At 43.5% G+C, this 13,923-nt stretch overlaps 1 protein-coding gene across 2 annotated transcripts in view; it reads right to left on the bottom strand.

The window, feature by feature from the left end:
- Nucleotides 1-3,186: 3,186 nt before the first annotated feature.
- The window catches only part of LOC311112032 (activin receptor type-2A-like), a 49,913-nt gene continuing 39,176 nt past the window's right edge, over nt 3,187-13,923 (bottom strand). For both annotated transcript variants that reach the window (XM_084154999.1, XM_084155000.1), the window contains exons 5-11: nt 10,851-11,000; nt 10,289-10,432; nt 9,482-9,627; nt 9,071-9,185; nt 8,654-8,792; nt 8,267-8,397; nt 3,187-7,564 (exon numbers count right to left, since the gene is read on the bottom strand). In XM_084154999.1, coding sequence (XP_084011125.1) covers nt 7,370-7,564; nt 8,267-8,397; nt 8,654-8,792; nt 9,071-9,185; nt 9,482-9,627; nt 10,289-10,432; nt 10,851-11,000 — 1,020 coding nt within the window. In that variant the 3' untranslated portion in view covers nt 3,187-7,369. The remainder of the gene's footprint in view (nt 7,565-8,266; nt 8,398-8,653; nt 8,793-9,070; nt 9,186-9,481; nt 9,628-10,288; nt 10,433-10,850; nt 11,001-13,923) is intronic.

The raw sequence follows: 13,923 nt of genomic DNA, 5'->3' as shown, positions 1-13,923 counted from the left end.
TCTCCTTTGCCACTAGGGGTTTTAAAGTCCTAGACCATTGCTACTCTACTCACAAGCAAGCATACAAGGCCCTCCCTCGTCCCCTCTTCGGCAAATCAGATGACACTATATTCCTGCTTCCTGTTTACAAGCAGAAGCTCCAAAAGGAAGTACACGTGATGCACTCTGTTGAGAAATGGTCATCCAAATCGGAGGCTATGCTACAAGACTACTTTGCTAGTACTGACTGGAATACTGTATGTGCAGGGACTCTGCCGTAGCATCGACGAGCTAACCACCTGAGTCACGGCTTCATTAGGAAATGCATCACTGATGTTGTCCCGACAGTGAATGTTTGCTGCTTCCCCAATCAAAAGCTCTGTATTAACACAGAGGTTGGCGCTAAGTTAAAGGACAAGGCTACTGCACGCGGCTATCGCAGCCAACCCTGAGGCTGGGGCTGAGGACACAAACAAGTACAAAAATTCCCGCTACAACCTCTGCAGAGCCATATAGGAACAAGGAGGAATCCTATTACACAGGCTCTGACTCATGTGGCAGGGGCTACAGTCCATTACAGATTACAAAGGAAGACCCAGCTGTGATCTGCCCAAAGATGCCTCTCTACCAAACGAACACAAGCTTTCACAAAAACAACACTGAGCCATGCAAGAGGGCCCCCGCTGACCCAGGGGACTGGGTGATCTATCCGAGGCCGATGTGAGTAAGGTTTTTAATCAGGTCAACACTCATAAGGCCGTGGGGCCGGACGGTATTCCACGGCACGTTCTCAGAGCATGCGCAGAACGGCTGGCAGTTATATTCATGATCATTTTCAACCTCTCCTTGTCCCAGTCTATAATCCCCACATGTCACAAGCTGAACACCATCATTCCTGTTCCCAATAACTCTAAGGCTACCTGCCACAATGACTATCACCCTGTAGCACTCACATCTGTAATCATGAAGTGCTTTGAAGGGCTGGTTAGGGCGCACATTAATTCCATCATCCCAGACACCCTAGACCCACTCCAATTTGCATACCGCCCCAACAGATCCATAGACGATGCAATCTCTATTACACTCCACACTGCCCTCACCCACCTAGATAAGAGGAGTACATATGTGAGAATGCTGTTCATTGACTACAGCTCTGCGTTCAACACCATAGTCCACTCCAAGCTCTTCACCAAGCCTGGACTGAACACCTGCCTCTGCAACTGGATCCTGGACTTCCTGACGAGCCGACCCCAGGTGGTGTGGGTAGGCAACATCACCTCCGCCACGTTGACCCTCAACACAGGGGCCCCACAGGGGTGTGTGCTTAGTCCACTCCTGTAATGGCTAAGCTTCCATATACTAAAACGCCACTTCTATAAATGCCTAAATACAGGTTTGGTTCCTTACGCATTTCCATAGATAAAAGGAGATTTGTTGTTGCAGTTCAAATGTATTTATTACTCTCAAGTTAATTTTCCATTGTTTGTCACACAGATTCCAGGTTGGTAAGTGGTAAAATAAAGCATTATAATCCATATGAGGTTAAACAGCTTCCAAGTGTTATGAATGGCAAAAAGGTAAGTAGTAACATGCAAATTAAATCCCAAAGAATAGGTAGCAACAGCCAAATTCAATCCCAAAGAAATGGTAGCAACAGCCAAATTAAATCCCAAAGAAATGGTAGGAAACTGTAGCTCTACTAGTCCTCTTCCATCAGGTGCAATCACCTGCCCTCATGAGTTACTGACACCAGCTTTTACCCATAACCCTTCATTCTCTATTTTACAGGTTAACCATAGGTGTCCACCAGGTGACACAACAGCATCCATAAAAGGCTTCTGATATACATATTTTTGTACACTAGAGGGCACTATATGTTGGGGTCATGGGTCACTGGTCACTTGTGTTTATAGGTAGCACAGGTGACCAGGAAGGGTTAGCACAGGTGAGAGGAGAGAGCGTACAGTTCTTACCGCATCACAGATACAGTTTATCTGTGCGTTCATCCACCTCTGGCCTGCTGGAAGCACAGTTCCCGCTCAGCCCAGTCAAAACTGTTCGCTGCTCTGGCACCCCAATGGTGGAACAAGCTCCCTCACGACGCCAGGACAGCGGAGTCACTCACCACCTTCCGGAGACACTTGAAACCCCACCTCTTTATGGAATACCTGGGATAGGATAAAGTAACCCCCCCCCCAAAAAAAAAAAAAAAAAACGTTGTAAAGTGGTTATCCCACTGGCTATAAGGTGAATGCACCAATTTGTAAGTCGCTCTGGATAAGAGCATCTGCTAAATGACGTAAATGTAAAAAAAAAATGTTAATGAGACAGTGAGCAAGACTGTGTTGAGCTCAGAACTTCAGTTATCATAGTGAATGAGTAAAAATTATTTTAGGATTTATTCAATAGATTGCGAGGCAGGGTTACTATTTTATTACACATCAATGATTTGGCCTAATTTTCATTCTTGAACTTTGCCTGATTATTGTGATAAAACACTTGAATGACATCTACGATGAAGAACCTTTAAACTTTCAAATGGTTCACAATGGTAAGGATTTATGAACAGAAGGCTATGCAAAAGAGGGTATATTATTGTTGGGAATTACTGTACATACATTTCCGCAACATTTTCGTCCAGAGGAAATCCCATTCTATACATTATTTTGACAAGCAAGTTGTCATCAAGGTGGGTCCGCATGACATCATCATCATCTCAGTAGAAGACAATTTCCTACACACTATCCATCATACGTCTTTATAATGTTTCTATAGTTAATTCTTAAGGTATCTGCGTCAACAATGAAGAAATGTTTTCTTTTAGTTTGAAGAGAGTCAATATGCTTGTCAAAGGTAATATTCTTCAATATTGGGTCCAGATTGAGGATTGGTTTTGGACAACAACTGAAAGACATGGGACCCCGAAACACCCCTCACGGACTGACAATAAATGATCAAAATGTTTCTGCCATGTGTACATTCACTGTGTGTAAATAGAATGATTTGGCTCTACTTATTGAATAAAGTCAAGCAATCTTTTCATCAGTGTATGACCCATAATTGTTATAGTGATGCATGAAGATGAAACCTTAGACCCATTCAATGCTAAACGCTGCCAACTAGTGGTCTGTTTTCAGAACCAACATTATTAGGTAAAAACAATTTACAGATAATTTCAGATGGACAACATCACAATGACACATCACATTGAGCAGTCACTATACTTTATTTTAGGGGGAATAGCATACAATTTCTCTGTACAATATTTAACATCCACTTCCAATCAGGCATCTGAAAAAGTTTGTGAAATAACTTGCAAAGCATAAAAATGTCCACCTGCCAATAGAACAGTAATTTGTGCCAAGTCGCACCGTTTGACTATCGCCAAATACTGAACCAAAGCTAACCTAGGTTTAGCTTTAGGGTTGTTTTGAGAGGAAGTGTGTTACGAGAAAACACTGTCTGCTGGTCACATACAAGGGATAGCATTCTTGCAACACTGCTGGAATATTGTAGCAATGGTATCTCAATGTTGTAGTGTAACATCTGGTGTCTGAGCTAGGATGTCAGGTAAAACAATGACTGTTTTCACACTACTGAGCCAACCTGAACCATACTTTGCTGGCTCTGATATTTTCCGATCACATTGTAATTTTCAGCTTTCTTCCAGCAGCTATGGTGGATGCTTAACCAGGTCACCCCAGTACAACTCGGTTCGGCTTAGTTTGGCTCACCTCAGTAGTGTGAAAATGGTATAACTGTTGATTCAGGGTTCCAATTGAGGGAATTTTCATCAGACCACCTTAGAAAGAAATGAGTCTCATCTAGGGAAGGAAGAGTGACCGTTTCGGGCCATTTGGGCCATAAATTGATACAATTTAAAAACATAGATATACAAAATAAACAGGTAAAATCTTATTATGGAATAATTAATTTATCAGGGATTTTTCAGCTTCTTTGTGATATATTCTAAAAACAATAGAAACAACCTCATGCTACAATCTAAAAAACGACATGTATATTTACATAATGTGCATTTCAATATTCCAGTCAATCTGAAGTCAAATGTTATTGGGCTTTCTGAAGTTTATCTGAAAGAAATCAACTCTCACAAGAAGGCCAAGGTCTGATCAACTAAGAAGATTGTAGTGTGGTTTGGGGTATAAAACGTCTGTACAGTGAAATCAGCCCTGTAAAAGTAGCTGTGGTTTAAAAATAAAATCAGGTACACAATTATACCCACAAAATATCAGAAATCATCAGGATCACATCATGGCTACATATATTTTTTCAGTCAGAAGCACATACGACAATCAAAATAATGCTGTAGTACTGTAGTGATTGTATATCTGACTGTTGGTTCACCGCTAACTGCTTGGAAACTGGTGCCCCTTCCACTCTTCCTCCAATGCCCTTTGCTTGGTAGTTGCTATTGCTGAGCACTACAGGGTTCCAGTGTGTGGGAGGGGATTCACAGTAATGGCCACCATTTTATGGCTTCTCAATTAATCTTTCCTTGAATTGTCGCATCCCCTCTCCTCACCTCAACCATATTAGGCGAGGAGATAGGATGTGTCAAGGAAAGACGAATTGAGATACAGCCTACATCCGCTGCGAGACCACTGGCCAACTACAGCCTTCACCCCCAAGAGTAAAGACACAATCTAGTAATGCAGTTGGGCCTTCCCTATGTCCCTTCCACTGTCTTTCAGAAAGAGGTAAAGTAGTGTTATTGTTTGAGTTGGCACCTGCCCACCTGCTCTCTGTCTAATCCTCAAAAGCTCAGGTCTGCTCTGCAAAGAATTAAAACACCAATAGACAAGATTAACTGTTTAAAAAAATGCTACAGTTTTGTGAAAGTTGCTCCTGCAGCAATGCAAGTATGTACGCACTTGGACCATTCAGCACTGGTTGCATATACTGTAGTAATTACTGAAAAGCATAGTATTGAATCCCTGAACGTTGTTGATGTTGTTGTTGTAGTTCCAGTTAAAACACTGACTAGGTGTGAAGAGAGATAATGCAAAGTGTCAATGTCGCATCAGTGTCAATGTCACTCAGAAGGCAAATCTGAGCTCATACAACAAGCTATAAATGGAATACAGAACACATTCACAAATCAAATTCCGGAAGGACGACGAGAGACATCCTTGTTTTGCACAGGGTGGGTCTACAGTAGTAATGTTGTCACACTGATTAAAGGCTGAGGAGGAGGACAGAGTTGAGATGATAGAGATGCTAGAAATAGAGATGTTTTAGCTCTATGGTTGAGATGGCACCAGGAAGAGAGAGTCAGTGTGAAAGGTCACTCACGTCTCAAAGCAGAAGGGTAGTAGCAAGGGACAGGGAGAGACAGAAGGGTAGTAGCTAGGGACAGGGAGAGACAGAAGGGTGGTAGCTAGGGACAGGGAGAGACATAAGGGTAGTAGCTAGGGACAGGGAGAGACAAAAGGGTGGTAACTAGGGACAGGGAGAGACAAAAGGGTGGTAACTAGGGACAGACATAAGGGTGGTAACTAGGGACAGGGAGAGACAAAAGGGTGGTAGCTAGGGACAGGGAGATACAGAAGGGTGGTAGCTAGGGACAGGGAGAGACATAAGGGTGGTAACTAGGGACAGGGAGATACAGAAGGGTGTTAGCTAGGGACAGGGAGAGACAAAAGGGTGGTAACTAGGGACAGGGAGAGACATAAGGGTGGTAACTAGGGACAGGGAGAGACAAAAGGGTGGTAACTAGGGACAGGGAGAGACATAAGGGTGGTAACTAGGGACAGGGAGATACAGAAGGGTGTTAGCTAGGGACAGGGAGAGACAGAAGGATGTTAGCTTGGGACAGGGAGAGACAGAAGGATGTTAGCTTGGGACAGGGAGATACAGAAGGATGTTAGCTTGGGACAGGGAGAGACAGAAGGATGTTAGCTACGGACAGGGAGATACAGATGGGTAATAACTAGGGACAGGGAGATACTGATGGGTAATAACTAGGGACAGGGAGATACAGATGGGTAATAACTAGGGACAGGGAGATACAGATGGGTGTTAACTAGGGAGTCGAGACAGAAGAGTAGCTTCCTGAGCTTATTTAAAAAGAAGACCAAAGGATAACCAAAAGGCATGCTCACATCATTAAATACTCGGTTGACACAGCAAATCAAAATAAGAAAGAAGTGCTTTTTTAAATCATTTTCAATGACTTAGGGGGTTATTGAAATACTTTTAAAATGTAGGATTAAAATGTTTTCATTAAAAACAAAGGAAGGAAGGACAAAATAATGCACAAAAAAAATCGTACAAAGAAGAAAAACAAGAAGGCAGAAACACGTGTGTAAATGTATTGCCATACATTTCTTTGCGGACTAGTTTTAAAACTGTGGTGATAATTATTCTATTTGCCACAGCTGTACAGTATACAGTTCAATAATACCAAAGTAATGATGTCATCTGAATAGTTTACAGAGAGATTGTTGTAGTCATAGAAATATAATTAATAGAACTAGAAACAATAGTAGTTCTATTTCTATGGTTGTAGTGTTGTAATGAAGATGGAACTGAGGTATACCTTGTTGACTTGATGGAGGTCTATGGTTTTGCTTTCGAAGTAGTAATGCTTGGAAATGGATCCCCCCCCCCTAAAATAAAACTTGATTACCATTGTTTTGATATTATGTACAGCAGCAGTACACGTGACATTCAGAAGCTGTTTCTTATTGGCATTACAATTGTCATTATCATTATCATAACACAGAAAGAAAACAGCAAATGCATTTTGAAAACAAGTTGCCCTTTTTTTTTTACTGAGCTGTGAGAGTAATTCTTGGAGACTCCATCCTCTTCCTCTTCTTTTGCTTAGAAAATAGAACAGAAGTCTGTTAGGAGGTCCTAGTGTTTTCTTCGTATATATAAAAAGAAAATGTCCCTTTTGCCCAGCTCACAGGGTTTGTTATGACCTAGTGTTGTCCTTTTGAAGGATCCTTTTTTGCCCAGCTCACAAGGTTTGTTACAACCTAGTGTTGTCCTTTTGAAGGATCCTTTTTTGCCCAGCTCAAAGAGGCTGCTGTTTTTCTTTTGAAGGACTCTGTTTTACAGTTTGAGGCTCGCAATGGGAGTCCAACACATCATGATAGTATAAAGTGGGTAGAAACCAAAGCAGTGTGGGAGGGCACAGCCAGGTATTTTCCTAAATGACAGTAGTGTAGCGCCCAGCACTAAAACACACCACGCCATGCCAGCACGCCAATCTGAGGGGATCAGGGGTCAGAGTTTAACCCAGGATCATCCAGAGTTCATGATCCTGAACGGGCCACTCTGATTGAACAATGTATACCTGAAAACATCAAATCAAAACCGCTCCATGTCCACCACCTGACACGTCCAGTCAATGTCCGTCCATTCATAGGCTGGACTCTTTGGGCGGGAAGTCCACGTTGGTCACCATGGTGACGACAGTGACGATCTCCTCGGGGGCGATGATGTTGGTCTGGCGTTGCATCTGGATGATGCGTTGCTCCACGCAGCCCGCCGAGAGGCGTGCCTCCGCCTCGTGATCCCAGCACTCATCGATGGTCTCACACAGCATCACCATGCCCTGGGACAAGCATAAGAGTATATATAGGGTCATTTAAGTAGAAGCAGAAGCTTGAACCCATAACCCTGATGTTGCTAGCTCTATGCTCTAACCCAGTGGTTTCCAACCTTTTTCGGTTACTGTACCACCAACTGAATTTTGCTACTTAAGTAGTTTTTTGTGATATCTGTACATTACTATTTCTATTTTTGCCAACTTTTCTTTTACTTGAAGAAAATAAATGTACCTTTTACTACATACATTTTCCCTGACACCCAAAAGTACTCGTTACATTTTGACAAGAAAATGGTCCAATTCATGCACTTATCAAGAGAACATCCCTGGTCACCTCTACTGCCTCTGATCTGGTGGACTCACTAAACACAAATGTTTTGTTTGTAAATTATGTCTGAGTGTTGGAGTGTGCCCCTGGCTATCCGTCAATAAAAATAAATAAATAGACAATTGTGCCGTCTGGTTTGCTTAATATAAGGAATGTGAAATGATTTCTACTTTTACTTTTAATACTTAAGTATATTTTAGCAATTCCATTTACTTTTGATATTTAAGTATATTTAAAACCAAATACTTTTAGACTTTTACTCAAGTAGTATTTTACTGGGTGACTTTCACTTTCACTTGAGTCATTTTCTTTAAAAGGTTTCTTTACTGTTACTCAAGTATGACAATTGAGTACTTTTCCCACCACTGGTCCTCACTCACCGCGTGTTTCTGCCAGCACTCTCTGAGGCTTGGCCGTAGCTTCTTGTGGACCACCACCTCCTGCATGTCCTCTAGAGACGGGTGCTGTCCCACCTCCTCCTCGAAGGGCAGTGTGTACTCATCCACAGGACCTGCAACAAAACACACACACACACACACAGCGTGAGATACAGAGAAAACACACACACCAGCAGAGAAACCACACACACACAGTGACTCCTTTTGGGATCACATTCGGCACCGTAGGTATTCTGGTCGCTTCCGTCAGCTCTACATGGAGTCAGCAGTCGGCCTTGTCCCCGAGTCATTGATCCTTACTGAGACGCACAAGGTCAACATACCCGTTGCAAACACACGAGGACACACACACACGTTTTTCCTTCTCACCGTCTGCAGCGGTGCAGCGAGCGGCCAGCTCCCACAGCACCAGCCCCATGGCGTACATGTCTATCCTCAGGAAGGAGTCTCTCTGGAAGTTGATGGCCCCCTCCAGCACCTCAGGGGCCATGTAGCGCCTCGTGCCCACCTGGAGAAGCACAACACAAGGCTACAAGGTCACACTCTGTCTCATGTCAACAACACACTGCCTTAAGGTCATAGTTCACTCCGGAATCAACGTTTGTCCGATATTCACACACCTCTTACGGACCTCAATGTGGGATATTACACCGTTTTTGAAGTCTGAAAATGTATTTGATTTTGAAGTGAACTACTGTATCACTACATTTGTGGATAATGTATTCACCGATTCTGCTCTTTCTGCAGGTTAATACAGCATCAGAATAACCAGCATCATTATTTTACCTGGCCGTGGGTATCTCCTGCTGACTTCCCAGCTTCAAACTTCAGGGCCAGGCCGAAGTCCGCTATGCAGGCTGTCAGGTTGTTCTTTAGAAGCACGTTCTTACTCTTCATGTCCCTGTTGGAGCCAGAGAGAGAGAGCGATAGAGAGAGAGAGGGAGATAAGAAAACAGCAGACAGAGGAACAAGCAATCGAGGAGTGGGCCTCAATTCTATTGATGTGATGGAATGTATTTGTTCTACCAGCTGTCAGCGCTCCGGTCAATGTGTTCTGTTGTATCATATTTGCCTGTGTGTCTGTTTTTGTCGCTGTGACCTATGCTGGTGACAAACCCAATTTTCCCCCTGTGGGGAACAATAAAGTTTTTTTGATTCAGGGTAGGACCGGGCCGGCCGATACCATCCTCCACCCACCTGTGTGCGACGGCGGGCTTGTGTCCGTCCTTCAGCCCGGGGATGTCCTCGTGGAGATAGGCCAGGCCACGGGCCAAGGTCTGGGAGATGTGGCACAGCTCGTTCCACGACACCACGTTGGCCTTCAGGTAATCAGTCAGAGAGCCCTGTGGGGGAAACACAATTAGTGTTAGTAGTTGTAGTAACACTGTCCAACCACTGGAGGGCAGACAACCCGCTTCAGGGGCTGACCCTGTGCTGCTTCCAGCCTCTTGGTATATGTGTAGCAGAGGAGGCTGGTGGGAGGAGCTATAAGGGGATGGGCTTATTGTAATGGCTGGAATGGAATTAATGGAATAGAGTCAGACAAGTGGTTTCCATTTGTTTGATGTGGAACCATTTATTCCATTTCAGTCATTACAATAGTCCATCCTATAGCTCCTCCCACCAGCCTCCTGTGGTGTGTGGTGTCTGGTCGGTTGTGGTTTTAAGAACAAATAGACCAGGGTTCCCCAAATGGCGGCCCGCGGGACAATTTTATTTGAGACGCGGTGTGGGTGAACGGATGTCTTCAATATTATTCTACAATGTAGAAAATAGTACAAATAAAGGAAAACCCTTGAATGAGTAGGTGTGTCCAAACTTTTGACTGGTACCATATCTGTTTGGGCTTCTTGCGGTCAATTTGCAATCTACAAATTCTTTGTAAATATGTTCCGGCCCACTGACCATCCGCTCAAGAAAAAATCATCCCGCCTCTGAATCTAGTTCATGATCCCTGAAATAGACAGATGTCAATTTGGATGGACAATGACGTTGTATACGTACGTTGTCGTGATAGGCTGTGATGAGCCAGAGGTCTATGTCCATGTTGTTGTCTCTCTTCTCCACGCCGATGAAGTGGAGCAGGTTCTCGTGTTTCATCCCACTCAGGCTGTAGATCTCATACTCGTTCTGCCACGACAGCTTGTCCTGCAGGCCACACACCAACACACAACATTAGGTCCTCTGTAGCTCAGGTGGTAGAGCATGGCGCTTGCAACGGCAAGATTGTGGGTTCGACTCCCTGGACCACCCATATGTAAAATGTTTGCACACATGACTAAGTCGCTTTGGATAAAAGCGTCTGCTAAATGGCATATATTATATTAGCTATTTCACCTTGTGTGATGTACAAATATGACATAAATCAAACACAATAACGTATACAGTGTTACCAATGACTCCCGAGAACAGTACTACAGTGTTTCACTTCAGTGTGCCTTAAAACATGAGGATCAAGCCAACTTTCTAAAACAGAGCTAAATCGTAACCAAACGACCAATCTATCAAAATTATTTATATAAAGTCCTTTTTATATCAACAGTGTACCTCAACATCCAACTCATACCTGAATGGGGAAGACCTTGACAGCCACGTAGTCGTTGAGGAGCTGAGCCTTCCACACACAGCCGAAGCGCCCCCTGGCTTTGATCTCGATCAACTGCAACGGCTTCTGCCCCATGATGGGAGAGGGAGGGGTGTGTGGCCCCAGTGGGTCCTGTAGGAGAGGGCAGACAGGAAGACAGATAGACAGCAGGTTGGTACAGGGATCAATGAAAACACTAATACGCTCTGTACTACTGCTGTGCCATAGGGGCTACAACTCAGTGTTGGGCTCAATTCAATTTCAATTCAGTCAATTGATTCAGGAGGTAAATTGAAATGCCAATTCTAATTTCCATTATTGCTTCTCAGTTGAGAATAGTGGCAAAAGAACAGGTGCATGTCCTCACAGTATTCAGTCACCACATGAGGCTGATACACCGGATACAATTTTATTGTATCTAATTAGTTCCGTCATTGTGCTAGCAGGAACAGTCCGTTTAAACTCTAAAAGCTGTGTAATTGCTGGGCACACACTTGGGAAGACAGATCATTATTAAAGAGAGTCCAGACTAGACAAGACATTGATGGGAACCTGATGAGATTTATCTGAAAGATTTTTATCAAGGAAGCCTGTATTAATTAGTCTAGATACAGAGTGGTGTGAGCGTTTAAAACACTGTCCGACGACGCCAAGGTTGTGGGTTCGATTCCCATGGGGGAACAGTACGAAAAATTAAGTATGAAAATGTATGCAGTCGATCTGGGTAAGAGTGTCTGATAAATGACTGAAACGATATAAGTTGAATGCAACGGTGGTAGAGGATGGCTCCCTATGTAGTGCACATAGGACTCTGGTCAAAAGTAGTGCACTATATAGGGAATAGGGTGCCTATTGGGGCGCAGCCAGAGTCTTCTCAAAGATATCTCAAGGACTTCACAGGGCATTAGCACGGTCAGTCCTACTGTCTTTTCAAAGAAATGGACTGACATCCGTTTTCAATTAGATCATTCCATGTTATTAAAGGCCTATTTGAAGACCAAGGGTATCTTTTACAAATCCTCCCACATAAAAGGTAGAGTAAATAAGAGACAGAGGAGAAGAGAGGAGAGGTCTGGGACTTAGATGAAGCTAGGTAATAAAGAGAGGGGCCTTAGATTATTGGGATGTGTCCCAAATGGCTCTCTATTTTCAGAACTACTTTTGACCAAGGCCTACAGTGGCTTGCGAAAGTATTCACCCCCTTGGCATTTTTCCTATTTTGTTCCCTTACAACCTGGAATGAAAAATGATTTTTTGGGGGGGTTTGTGTCATTTGATTTACACAACATGCCTACCACTTTGAAGATGCAAAATATTTTTTCTTGTGAAACAAACTCTACCAAGTCAATACTTTGTAGAGCCACCTTTTGCAGCAATTACAGCTGCAAGTCTCTTGGGGTATGTCTCTATAAGCTTGGCACATCTAGCCACTGGGATTTTTGCCCATTCTTCAAGGCAAAACTGCTCCAGCTCCTTCAAGTTGGATGGGTTCCGCTGGTGTACAGCAATCTTTAAGTCATACCACAGATTCTCAATTGGATTGAGGTCTGGGCTTTGACTAGGCCATTCCAAGACATTTAAACGTTTTCCCTTAAACCACTCAAGTGTTGATTTAGCAGTATGCTTAGGGTCATTGTCCTGCTGGAAGGTGAACCTCCGTCCCAGTCTCAAATCTCTGGAAGACTGAAACAGGTTTCCCTCAAGAATTTCCCTGTATTTAGCACCATCCATCATTCCTTCAATTCTGACCAGTTTCCCAGTCCCTGCCGATGAAAAACATCCCCACAGCATGACGCTGCCACCCCCATGCTTCACTGTGGGGATGGTGTTCTCGGGGTGATGAGAGGTGTTGGGTTTGCGCCAGACATAGTGTTTTCCTTGATGGCCAAAAAGCTCAATTTTAGTCTCATCTGACCAGAGTACCTTCCATATGTTTGGGGAGTCTCCTACATGCCTTTTGGCGAACACCAAACGTGTTTGCTTATTTTTTTCTTTAAGCAATGGCTTTTTTCTGGCCACTCTTCCGTAAAGCCCAGCTCTGTGGAGTGTACGGCTTAAAGTGGTCCTATGGACAGATACTCCAATCTCCGCTGTGGAGCTTTGCATCTCCTTCAGGGTTATCTTTGGTCTCTTTGTTGCCTCTGATTAATGCCCTGCTTGCCAGGTCTGTGAGTTTTGGTGGGCGGCCCTCTCTTGGCAGGTTTGTTGTGGTGCCATATTCTTTCCATTTTTTTATAATCTATGTAATTGTGCTCCGTGGGATGTTCAAAGTTTCGGATATTGTTTTATAACCCAACCCTGATCTGTACTCCTCCACAACTTTGTCCCTGACCTGTTTGGAGAGCTCCTTGGTCTTCATGGTGCCGCTTGCTTGGTGGTGCCCCTTGCTTAGTGGTGTTGCAGACTCTGGGGCCTTTCAGAACAGGTGTATATATACTGAGATCATGTGACAGATCATGTGACACTTAGATTGCACACAGGTGGACTTTATTTAACTAATTATGTGACTTCTGAAGGTAATTGGTTGCACCAGATCTTATTTAGGGGCTTCATAGCAAAGGGGGTGAATACATATGCACGCACCACTTTTCCGTTATTTATTTTTTATAATTTTTTGAAACAAGTAATTTTTTTCATTTCACTTCACCAATTTGGACTATTTTGTGTATGTCACATGAAATCCAAATAAAAATCCACATAAATTACAGGTTGTAATGCAACAAAATAGGAAAAACGCCAAGGGGGATGAATACTTTTTCAAAGCACTGTATATGGCTCTTGTCAAAAGTAGTGCACTATATAAGCTAGAGGGTGCCATTTGGGATGCAGACGTGATCTGCAGGGTTGAAAACAAGGAGGGTGTGGCAGTGGCTGCTGTCAGATGTAATGCCATGTATATAGCATATTTATATCTGGGTACTGTATCGCATGAAGAGCAACCTGATATGAGTGGCCTGGATGGGTCATGCCTCTCCCTCTGTGGGGTGTTGGCTTAGGGCAGGGTAAGTCTCATATCAACAAAGTGGTAGAGGGAGCAAGTGTTACAAATTGTGTG

This window comes from Coregonus lavaretus, assembly GCF_964263955.1.
Source record: "Coregonus lavaretus genome assembly, chromosome: 38".
In the NCBI taxonomy this organism is placed as follows: domain Eukaryota; kingdom Metazoa; phylum Chordata; class Actinopteri; order Salmoniformes; family Salmonidae; genus Coregonus; species Coregonus lavaretus.
The sequence above is the reverse complement of the archived record's forward strand: the minus strand, read 5'-3'. Positions and strand labels throughout refer to the sequence as shown.